We start from the raw sequence: 12,771 nt of genomic DNA on the forward strand, positions 1-12,771 counted from the left end.
CAGCGGCAACAGACGGGCCGGAGGGAGCCGCCGCGGCAGGAGCAGGTAAGAGATTTCTATGTATGTTCGTGTTTGTTTACTACTGTATGTAAACCTACTACACTGTGTGTTAGCTCAAAAAATGGCGACACACAGTGTAGGAGGTTAGACCGTTCAATCCCCTCGTTTATCCCGGCACTAGCCAGGATAAAGGAGGGGGGGATTCTCAGAGCTCACTAGAGCGAGTGATTTTTTCCCAATTTTGCAGCAAAAAGCAATGTGGTTGCTTTACCACATGCAATGCTGCAATTTTGGGAATAGCTCCATCTAGTGACCAGCACTGGGAAATATTATCAATTAGAATCCAATTTATAATATTTCCTGACTCGTGGAAAAAATAAAAAAAATTTGAACAATGTTTAATCACCTACACACTAAATGTTTAACTAAAAAAAAAAATACATGTTTTGCTGGCAACACATTCCCTTTAATGACCAGGCCATTTTGCACTTTAATGACCAAGGATTATTTTTTGTTTTTTCACGGTCGCATTCCAAGAGTCGTAACTTTTTTTTTATTCCGTCGACATAGCCGTATAAGGGCTTGTTTTTTGCGGGACGAGTTGTATTTTGTAATTGTACCATTTTTAGATGCTTATAATATATTGATTAACTTTTATTAACTTTATTTTAGGAGAGAATTGAAAATAAGCAGCTGTTCCAGCATTGATTTTCACTGTATAAATTTAGGCCGTTTACTATGCAGCATAAATAACATGTTAACTTTATTCTATGGGTCGGCACGATTACGGGGATATCAAATTTGTAAAGTTTTTATGTTTTCCTACATTTGCACAATAAAAAGCCTTTTAGAAAAAAAATTACTTGTTTTTGCATCGCCGCATTCCAAGAGACGTAATTTTTTTATTTTTCCGTCAATGTGGCCGTATGTGGGCTTGATTTTTGCGGGCCAATGTGTAGCTTTCATTAGTACTATTCTGGGGTACATAGGGCTTATAGTTAAAATTTTTATTACATTTTTTATGGGGGAAATGGGAGAAGAGGGAAATTTGCCGTTTTTTGCGTTTTTTTTTTGGACGCCGTACATCCGGCGGTTTAATTAATGTGTTCATTTTATTGTTTAAGTTGTTACGATCGTGGGGATACCATATAAGTGCATGTGTTATTTGTTTTGACACTTTTACTAAATAAAACCACTTTTTGGGCAAAAAAAGTCGTTTTATTTGATTTTGACAATTTTTTTTTTTTTCCCACAAACTTTATCGAACTGATGTACATTTTTTTTTTTGTCCCATCAGGGTACTTCACTATGCGATCTGCCGATCGCATATATAATGCTTTGGTATACTTCGTATACCAAAGCATTATTGCCTGTCTGTGTAAAACTGACAGGCAACCTGTTAGGTCCCATGCACACGAATGTAAAAACGCCCGTAATTACGGGCCCATAGACTTCTATTGGCAACGGGTACCTCCCCGAATGCTTACGGGAAAGTGCCCGTGCCGTTGAAAAATATAGAACATGTCCTATTTCAGGCCGTAATTACGGCACGGGCAGGCCCATAGAAGTCTATGGGGCTCCCGTAATTACGGGTGACTACGTGTGTGCACCCGTAATTACGGGAGCGTTGCTAGGCGACGTCAGTGTATACCCACTGTCCAGGGTGCTGAAAGAGTTAAATGATCGGCAGTAACTCTTTCAGCACCAGGGACAGTGGCTACCGATCACAATATAGATAAAGCTGTAAAAAAAAAAAAAACAACATTCATACTTACCCAGAACTCCTTGCTTCTTCTTCCACTCCGGCCTCCTGGGATGACGTTACAGCCCATGTGACCGCTGCAGCCAATCACAGGCCAATCACTGGCTGCAGCGGTCACATGGACTGCCGCGTCATCCAGGGAGGTCAGACTGGATGTCGAGAGGGACGCGTCACCAAGACAACGGCCGGGTAAGTATGAATTTCTTTTAATACAGAAAGGGCTGTCCCTTCTCTCTATCCTGCACTGATAGAGAAGGAGCTGCCGATCACTGCAGTGTAATTTTGCAGCGAAAACGTGCCCGTAAATACGGGTGACACCGGACCCGTAATTACGGGCACGTGTCCATAAATACTGGTGAAATACGGGTCGAATACGTGTGACCAAGGACCCGTATTTACGCCAGTATTTGCGGGTGGACAAAAATACGGTCGTGTGCATGAGGCCTTAGGTCTTTGTTAGGCCCCCGGCTGCCATGGAAACCCGACGGCGACCCGCTATTTCTTTGCGGGGGCGCCAATCGGGTGACAGAGGGAGCTCCCTCCCTGTCAAACACAATAGATGCCGCTGTCACTATTGACAGCGGCATTTAATGGGTTCAACTGCCAGAATCGGAGGGCGCTTCGATTCCGGCAGTTGCAGCAGGAGACAGGCTGTGTATAACAGCCGTGCTCCTGCCGCTGATCGCGTGGGTACAGTGACAGTACCCGCACCATCACAGAACAGATATATCCGTCCTCCTGCGCGAACTAGCAGCTGCAGAGGACGGATATATCCGTCCTTCGGCGTTAAGAGGTTAAAGCGTTTGTTTTTTTTAATTACTTCTATTTACATGATTTTTGTGGTGGTAAACATTTATGATAGCTATATAGTAATTCCCCAACGCACACGACCGTGCCCGTAATCACAGCACACGATTGTGGGCACGGACGGCCACTGGTATTTGAGCCATGCTCCCATACAAAGTATGTGAGAACGGCCCGTAGAAATGCAAAAGAACGGACATGTTCCATAATTTTCTGAACATTTCTATGGCACCCATTCGTAGACAATTTTTACGGTGTGCGTAAGGCCTAAATCTCAAGTTTTTTTATTTCTTGTGTAACAAAGTGGTGGTGGTTTATTGCACAACTACCATCAAGGTTGATTTGGCCTTACAGCACTGGCATGCAGTGAACCTCCAGGACTCCTAATCAAAACCTCTGCAAACTGGCAGCCGCTTTAGGATATGTCCACACGGCAAATTTTTTTCCCTGAGAAAATCAGTGTGAATTTTCGGTCGTGTGAACAAGGCCTTACAAAAACTGCAGCATATTACTACTACTTTGAACTTGGTCTTACAAGCATATTTTGTTTAAACATGCAGCACAAACGTGCACATTCACCACACTAAAAGCTCAATCACAATTTCCCTATAGAAGAACCCACTCTTGTAACATGTTCTAGAAATGCGGAGTGTGGTGCTGTAACTCAGAGGGATTATGGGGCCGACAGTTTCATGACTTCCTACCAGTGATCTCACCCCAACCTGAAATGGCTGTTCATATTAAACAATAGCCAGCAGAGGAAACTGAGGTGGAGTTTAGGATGCGTCTTTTTAATCGACGTGAATCGGGTGGGCCTCGACTGCAAAGGTATAGCAAGCTAAACAAAGAAAACGAGCAGAGATTCTCATCCTATCAACGTAAAGAAAGTGGAGTATACAGCTAGGGATATAAGCAGGACGTGCCACAACGACTGTCGCAGCAGCGCCTGTGGTGACTGGAATAATGGCGCCGAGATCCTTGGTCGTGCTTTACGGACTCAGACCTGAGGTAAAAATAAAAAAGCACGCTACTACAAGCTAAAAGACAGAGGCGGCTTATCAATCGCTACGCATACTACACAATTACTAGGGCACCGCGCTTTCACCCTTCCCCCTCCTACAGGCGGCCATTTCCTGCACAGATGTCGGCACCTACTTCTTCACCCCATTCGAATTGCTCTCCTCTGCCATGCTCGCGTCACACTGATCGTCGCACAAGCTGTTGTTGTCGCTGCCGTTGTTCAGCGCGTCCTGGGAGTCATGTAGGTCGAGTTCCGCCATTTTCGTTGGTACAGGCCTGCCTCACAGAGCAACCGTCAGCGAAGAAAGATTTCAAAAGGCCGCAACGCCTCTTCTTCACCAACTGCGCAATCAGAGCGAGCTCTCGCGAGAATACACGCCACGCCTACGTTATGTTCCTCTCGTGAAACTTTATTGTCCACGAACAGCACGTACACTTGTAGAACAATAGATGTAAAATGGAGTTGTGCGCGAAGCTTTGTTCTGGTGGAGCGCGCTACAATGTAGGAGGTTTCCACAAAACCTACATGCCATGTACACCTCACATTGCTCGTTGTGAGAAGAATGGAGCACAACTAAAAATTCACACTTTTTTTTCTTTTTTGTTTGCTCACCTGTTGCTTACAATCTCTGTAATAATGGTTAATTTGCGAATGCTTGCAGCCTTTTCTACCCAAATATACAGTACTGGCCAGGCTTAGGGTGTATTTACATGTGTCAGTTTTAAAGCTTTATTTGCTGTGATCTTGTGCAAATCCGGCTCATGTAAATACACAACTCTGCCGTTAACCCCTTAGTGACCAACAGTACGCCTTTTTACGTTCCTCACTAATGGGCTTTAGGCTAAGGCGACGCCTTTTCACGTGATCGCTTTAGCCTAAAGTAGCGCCGAAACGGAAGATCAGAGCTCCGTTCTCTCAGCTACCGGAGGTAGCTGAGAGTTCGGAGCAAAGACCAGAGACCATAACGACTGGTCTCTGGTCACGTGATCGCCATTAATTGTTATTTCACGCTAAAGCGGCAGATCGTCGCCATTTCTCTCTCCTCATGGAATAACTCCTAAGAGAGGAGAGAGAACAGGTAATAAGTGTTCCCCCACCCCTCCCACGTCCGATCCCTCCCCCCAAAATGGCGCACGCATGCGCAGTGCATAGCTCCGTTTTCTCAGCTACCGGAGGTAGCTGAGTGTTCGGAGCAACGATCAGAGACCATCACGAGTGGTCTCTGGTCATGTGATCGCCGTGAATCGTTATAACGATTCACGGCGTTCACGGTAAAGCAGCAGATCGTTGCTATTTCTCTCTCATCTCATGGAATAACTCCTTAGAGAGGAGAGAGAACGGATAATTAGTGTGTCCGATCCCCCCCCCCCCTCCCAAAATGGCGCCCGCATGCACAGTGCAAAGCTTACCTGTGTCAGTAGCTGGCACAGCAACAGTCAGGGACCGTTGTGACTGGTCCCTGATCAGGTGATCTCTGTGATAAAACCTATCACAGAGATCACTGACAGTTATTGTCATAACACAGCCAGGACATGGGCTGTGTTTCTCTCTCCTCCCATTGTAGTTGTTCTGAGAGGAGAGAGAGATCAGTCTAAGTCCTGTTCTGTGAAGGAAAAAAAAGTGAGAAAAAATCATCTTTCTAATATATACACATATATATATATATATATATATATATAAAATCTATATTAGCGTCAGAGCTAGTTTAGCGTTAGTGCTAGATTAGCGTTACTTTATGTTTAGTGCTAGTTTAGCGTTACTTTAGGGTTAGGGCTAGTTTAGCGTTACTTTAGGGTTAGAGCTAGTTTAGCGTTCGTGTTTAGGGCCGTTAGAATTTATTTTACGTCTGTTATATAAAAAAAATAATAATTTGTGTCGTTTTTAGGTTTACTTTAGGGTTAGGACTTATAGGGCATATATATATACATACATACACACACATATATCTATAAATATGTCTCAGCGTATGTACAGCGCGGAGCAAGCCTACGCCTTGATATGTTCCGACAGTTCTGAAAGCGAAACAGACACCGCTTCAGAATTTGTTCCCGACAGTGACGATTCTAATTCTACCGCTGAACCCCATAGTCCTATGGTGGTAGATACGTCAGTCGCTATAGAGGTGTCAAGTGCAGGGCCAAGTGTTGCAGTCCCTCCCGTGATGTGGGATCCCGCACTATCATTTTCCCCCCCAAGTACCCCAATTTGAAGCGACTCCAGGAATTAATGCGGTTTCAAAATATATGAAGGCAGGGACTTCGAAATTCATACCCAAGGCTGCCCAGAAACTATTGGCACTTCTGGCAAAATAGTGTGGAACCTAATGGAGCCATTTCTGCACAAGGGGTACCACATCTATACAGAAAATTTTTATACAGATGTTGCCCTTTATAAAGCCCTCCATGCTGCAAATACAGGGGCCTGTGGGACAGTATGGAAGAACAGAGTGGGACTCCCACAACAGTTGGTGTCCAGGCGTTTGGGAAAATGAACATCCATGGCCCTTGCAAGTCAGGAATTGCTTGCAGTGAAGTGGACTGACAGGAAGGATGTCTACATGCTGTCCACAGTACACACGGACACCACTGTGGCAATTACGGAGAGGGGGGCTACCACTGCAAAGCAGAAACCTGTCTGTGTAACAGACTATAACAAATTTATGGGGGGCGTAGACCTTTCCGACCAGGTGCTTCAGCCTTACCTGGTGAAGCGCAAAAATAAGGCCTGGTACAAAAAGGTAGCAATCTACCTCATCCAGGTTGCTACCTATAACAGTTTTGTTATTTTCAAAAAAGCCCAAGGAACGCTCACTTTTCTTCAATTTCAGGAGAAGGTCATTGAGCATCTCCTTTTTGAGTCCACTATACCTGCACAATCCTGCGAATCTGAGGATGTGCGCAGGCTTTCAGAGCGCCACTTTTTACACCCTATTCCTTCCACTGAGACCCAAAAATATCCCCAAAGAAGGTTTCTGGTATGTAGCAAGCATGGCAGGAGGAGGGATACCCGCTTTTATTGCCCCATGTGTCCATCAAAACCAGCCCTTTGTAACTACCCCTGTTTCGAAACCTTTCACACTGTTGCAAATTACTAGAATTTAACACCAAAAAAAAAAAAAAAAATGGGTGGGGGGTCTTTTTAGGGAGTCAATTTCTTTATATTTTCTTTTTAGTTTGTGGGCTTTCCAAGTACGGATTATTTCTTGTGGGAGAGGTTGTAGAGCACATTTTTTTCAGACCGTGAAACTAATTTTACCCCTTATGATTTTTTTTAATTTATTTGTGGGTGATCAAGTGCTGGAATTAATTGTCCAGTACAAAATCCCACATCCACAATTTTTTTATTTTGACTGTTCTTATGGCTACGTCCTGCCACATACGGCTGTTACATTCCTAATTCTGTACCGTGATACGGGCATGATATTTTTTTTTTGGAGGATCTCTAATAATCGAGCTGTTCCTTATCAATACACCATGGGCTTTGTTACGGTTCTTCTGGAAATACTGATCCTTTACTGTTCCTATAGATGGTTTTGGACACTGTCCCTTTATATATTCTGTAGGTGATTGGTTGTTTTGTGCACATAGCGGTTCCTACCTTGCCGGGCAGGGGCCTGTTATGGTGTACCGCGTCACTTGGCACGTTCGTCCCTCATAAGGATTAATGGAGCTAAAGAGACGTTGTACAACCAGTCACTGAAAAAAACAAAACCTTGTCTTGACAGCCCTACAGGTGTTCCTCTATCTAGTGAACAGACTCGAGTTTGCAACATAGTTGGATACATTTTCCTCCATTTGTTTGAAGATATTGCCCGTCACTCCAGTACAGTTTATTTTTTCCTCTCTGACTGATTTTATATTAGGACAGAATTCTGTCCACAATGACATCATAATGGCACCAACGGCTTCTTCAGCAAGACATAGTCATAAGTACAGGCAAATACGTATATAGCGACATGCATCCATTATGAATACACGGCTTCACTTCTATTCTGTGCCGCACAAATTTATTAATGTGGCGTATTTCTAACAAAATAACCTTCTACCACGTCTCCTCTATTTCATATGGAAACGTAATAAGAATTTGAAGAAAACATTATGTACCCATAGTGTCTGAAATGACACCCATTATTTCCTCCTTTAAAAATTTTTGGTCCGCATGCTCACTACACCACTAGATGAATACCTTTTAGGGGTTTAGTTTTTAAAATGAGGTCATTTCTGCGTGGTTTTTTTTTTTTGTTCAGGCTGCTCAATGCATTATATGGGGCCTAGAATTTATTCAATTGTACCCTGAAAGCCAAAGGGTGCTCCCTCTCTTTTTGGCCCAGCCACCCATCTAATAAGCAGATTGGGGAGCAACAATGGGAGTATTTTTGAAAACAGGAGAAACAGGGTGATAGATTTTGGGGTGTGTTTCTTCATTCTCATGGTCGCTTTACAAAGAAATCAGTCTTCAAATTGATACTTTTATATAAAAAGTGATTTTTTTATTTCACCTTCTATGCATTAAATTTAGCAAAAAACTGTGGGGTCAAAATACTCACTACACCCCTAGATAAATACCTTAAGGGGTCTAGTTTTCTAAATGGGGTCGTTTATGGGGAGTTTCTGTCGTTCTGGTAGTTCAAAGCCTCTCCAAATGTACAGTGGGGTCTAAAACATTTTCAAGCAAAATATGAGTCCTGAAAGCCTCCGGGTGCTCCCTCCCTTTCGGGCCCTGCCGTGTGTCCAGGCAACGCATTAGGGTCACAATGGGGGCATTTTTGAAAACAGGAGAAACAGGGTGATAGATTTTGGGGTGTGTTTCTTCATTCTCATGGTCGCTTTACAAAGAAATCGGTCTTCAAAGTGATACTTTTATGAAAAAAGTGAAATGATATTTTTTTATGCCTGCTTTGCGTGAATTCTTACAAAAAACTGTGGGGTCAAAATACTTACACCACCCCTTAATAAATACCTTAAGGGGTGTAGTTTTCAAATTGGGGTCACTTGTGGGGGTTTCCACCATTCTGACACCTATGAGCCTCTGAAAACCTGGCTTGGTGCAGGAAAACAAAATGTACTTCAAAATGTATAAAATTATTACTAAACTTGTAAGTCTTCTAAATTGCTCAAACATTATTTTTTTTTTTTCCAAAAGTGCTGCCAAAATAGAGTAAAGAGATGGAAATATATATTTAATAAAAAAAATTGTACAGTATGTACATATGTGACCTATTGCAGTTAAAAATAGGGAAAAATGATAATTTTTACAAAATTTCTTCAATTTTTCTATTTTTTAATTAATTTCCGCAAATCGTATCAGTCTACTTTTACCACTAAAATAAAGTACAACATGTGACGAAAAAACAATGAATTACTTGGATATTCAAAACTTTCACAGAGTTATTCTCTGATAAAGTCACACATACCAGATTTGACAAATTTGGCTTGGTCATTAAGGTCCAAACAAGCTTGGTCACTAAGGGGTTAAAAGAGATGGGACATTGTCATGCACAATAGAGGAATCGCCAGTCTAGCTGAAATCGGAAGGTTTGGCGACATTCATAATGTGTACACCCAACTTTACTGCGCACCCTATTTTGCAAAAATATTGGCACTTTTTTACAAGCACCGGCCTCCTAGTGTAAACTTGGTTTCCTGATGGCAACCCCAAAGACTCCTTTTCACAACAGTCCCGAGATTGCCTGTACTGAAGCAGTCCCGATAAATTACTGTCCAGGACGTGTCCCGGCAACTAACATATACAATTGAATACTATGGCAGAGCAGGAAACTATCGGCTCCCTACTCTACCATTCACTCCTCCTGAAGAGGAATCCCCGACCAAAGCGTTGCTGACACTCATGCCAGGGATTCTGCTCCTAGAGGGAGCCCCTGACACCCCCACTGTCCATACATGGACAGTGAAGTTAGGGGCTCCTCCAGGAACGGAATTCACGGCCAGAGCATCGACAACGCTCTGCCTGGGGATTCCGCTCCTAGAGGGAGCCCCAATGGGGCTGTCTACATGGGGGGATGTAGCACTATCTACAGGGGGTGTGTGTGGTGCTATCTACAGGGGGGCTGTGTGGCTCTATCTACAGGGGGGGTGGCACTATCTACAGAGGGCACTATCTAAAAGGTGTGTGTGGCACCATCTACATAGGGCACTATCTACAGGGGTCTGTGTGGCACTATATACAAAGGTGGCTGGCATTATCGGGTCTGTGTGGCACTGTCTACAAAGGTGACTGGAATTATCTACAGAGGGCACTGTGGCATTATCAACAGGGGGCACTGTGACATTATCTACAGAGGGCACTGTGGCATTATCTACAGGGGGCTGTGTGACACTATATACTAGGGGCGGTGTGGCTCTATCTTCAGGGGTGTGTGGCACTATACAGGGCTGTGTGGCAAGTACATGGAGCAGTGTGTGGCAATATCTACAGGGAACAGTGTATGGCACTATCAACTGGGGGCAGTGTGGGGCACCATGTACAAGGGGCACTGAGTGTGTCACTATTTCCGCTGGTTTTTACGCTACCAGTAGTGCTCAGAACATATCGCCTAGCCCTAGTGATAAAGTGAGACATCACCTGCCTGTATAAAACCAGAGAGATATGCTGGCGACCATAGTAGTTGCCAGCCAAACTAGTGCCGAAAATGTATTTGTTTATTTGTATGCAGAAATTCTGGGAAGAACGTCAAAAAACACCCATCAAAAAAGTCACGCCCCATAAGACACACCCACCGAAGAAGCCACACCCTAAGTTTCCCTGGAAAGAATGTAAAAATGTTGGCAACTTTGCACATGCTGCATTTAGTTGCACAAATTTCTGCAGCGGAATCTTAAAAAAAAGTAGATAAACAGAAGTCCACAGCAAATAGTGCTTTTTTGCTGTGCATATTGCTGCGGAAACGCTGCGTTTTTTTCCGCAGTGATTTTAACTGTGGATTTAGTGTTAAACATTGATTATAGCAAAGTATATGTGCAACTGCGGATTTCCAGCGTTTTTTACTGCCATTCTGCTGCGTAAACGCTGTAAAAAAACGCAACAAAATAAATCTGTTGCAGAATTTATTGAACAAATCTCATCCACACGCTGCATAAAAAAACTTCATAGATTGGCTTGCGGTGCAGTTATTTTTAATTCACTGCATGCCCATGTATGTTACGGAATAGCTGCATTTCTGTTGTGGGTTTTCCCCATTGAATTCAATGAGGAGGTAGAATCCGCATCAAATAGCAGTGGTTGCGATTTTTGCATCAGAAAAGCTGCGATTCCGCCGCAAAAGTCGCAACTCACAAAAAATAAAATAAAGATAATACTTACCCAGTACTCTCTGCTTCTGCATCCAGCTAGGCCTCCAGGGATGACGTCAAATGGGGTTGCAGGACGTCAAAGGGACACGTTGCCATGGCTATGGGTAATAATGAGCCCTATTGTAGTCTGAGGGCCAAACATGCAGCCTCTTCGCACAGAACCTGCAGCATAAATTGGTACATTCTGCACAACTTCTGCGTTTTTTTTTCCCGCAGCATGGGCATATATTCGAAATCTCATTCAATTTACTGCTACTGTAAATGCTGCGGAATTTCCGCACAGAATTCTGTCCCAGAAATTCTGCAGTGTTTACGATAGGTGGGAACCCAGCTTAGGCCTCCCGATCCCCCCATACACGTACACTGGGGAGAAGGAGTAAGCTGCTGCCAGACACCTTTGGTGGTGGCTTATCTCGCCTGAGAACAAAAAGATCGGGCATGTTGAAATCCAACTGCCCGATCCTTCTCTTCCCTGACATTTGTCGTCAGGCGAGAGTCTGGAGGCCCCCTTATAGATTAGATAGTCGGACGATCTAGCCGGTTCAATTGACATTAATCTAATTTTGCATCAGTTTTAAACGGACATCAGACCTGGTAGGCCCCATTTATCAAATCAGAAAATAAATAAGGCTCTGTTCACATAATGTTTAAACACTGTGTGACTCATATACCAAACTTATCCATACGGCCCCATTAACCTGATTTATGCCAAAAGAGTGTACTTTTGCGATTGGTGGGGGCGGTATGCCTCAGCATACCTTTTTATTACTGTATAGAATAGTGTAGTAACATACCCTTTTCCATACCGGGGCATCCAGTAAAAGAGTATAACACATAGTATACAATTTTTTTACAATGGGACTGTATGGGCGATGTATGTGTCACAAAGGGTCTGTGGACCCACTGGGCCGTGCAGTCTTGGCGGTAAGGCAGCTGGCCAACAGGACGCAGGTCAAAGTCTATAGTTCGTATATGTACCTGTGGCAGCTCTGACAGTAGCAAGGCAGGCTTGGCAGGAACTTGGCAGCAGGTGGACGTCAGGTGTGGAGAAGCAGAACAGGCGTGGTATACAACGCAGCACGGCACTAGATCAGGATACAAGTTATAGGATACAAGAACAGGAACACTGGGAGCAGGAAACACTAGGGGGCCATATGCAAGACAGACTAGAAATACACAACAAAGCTCAGGCATCGAACTAGGGGGCTGGACCCCTCTTATAGTCCAGAGTACTCACGGGTCAAGGTTCATGAACGAGGTCTGGTGCGGTGAGTAGACGCGAGCGCTGGCTTCTCCTGAGGAGGAGGCTGGGGCCAGCGCTTGCCGACTCATGGCTGCGGCTATCAGAGGGAGAACGGAGCTGACAGCCCACAGCCACGGACATCACAGTATGCCTTCCATTGGTGGTATACATCGGTAAATACTCCTGACATATACTGCCGATGAAACGCTCTGACGTATTGTGAACAGAGCCTAAAATGGCAGAGTTACTAAATGGGTTCTTCAGCTCTGTATATACAACAGAAGAAAGAGCAGCTGATATAGACGGTGCCAGTGCTGTTAATATATCAGTTGATATACTGAATTGGATTAAAGTAGAAATGGTCCAAGCTAAATTAAACAAAATAAATGTACACAAGGCCCCGGGACCAGACGGGTTACACCCAGGGCCGGCCCTAGGATAGATGGCGCCCTGTGCGAAATGATCTTTCGGCGCCCCACCCCATCATTAAAAAAAAAAAATGCCCCATAAAAAAATTATAATGCCCCTTTAGTGCAACCATACAGTATAATAATAATATATTACAACCCCTTCAAGGACACAGTATTGTGTCCTCTAATTGTGCCCACAGTATTATGCCATCTGTAGTACC

At 43.9% G+C, this 12,771-nt stretch overlaps 1 protein-coding gene across 1 annotated transcript in view; it reads right to left on the bottom strand.

The window, feature by feature from the left end:
- Nucleotides 1-3,959, bottom strand: part of MYEF2 (myelin expression factor 2) — a 36,317-nt gene extending 32,358 nt beyond the window's left edge. The window contains exon 1 of the mRNA XM_075858015.1: nt 3,722-3,959. Within this exon, the coding sequence (XP_075714130.1) occupies nt 3,722-3,846 (125 nt within the window). The 5' untranslated portion in view covers nt 3,847-3,959. The remainder of the gene's footprint in view (nt 1-3,721) is intronic.
- Between the last annotated feature and the right edge of the window lie 8,812 nt (nt 3,960-12,771).

The sequence above is a fragment of the Rhinoderma darwinii genome, chromosome 3 (genome assembly GCF_050947455.1).
Source record: "Rhinoderma darwinii isolate aRhiDar2 chromosome 3, aRhiDar2.hap1, whole genome shotgun sequence".
NCBI lineage: Eukaryota > Metazoa > Chordata > Amphibia > Anura > Rhinodermatidae > Rhinoderma > Rhinoderma darwinii.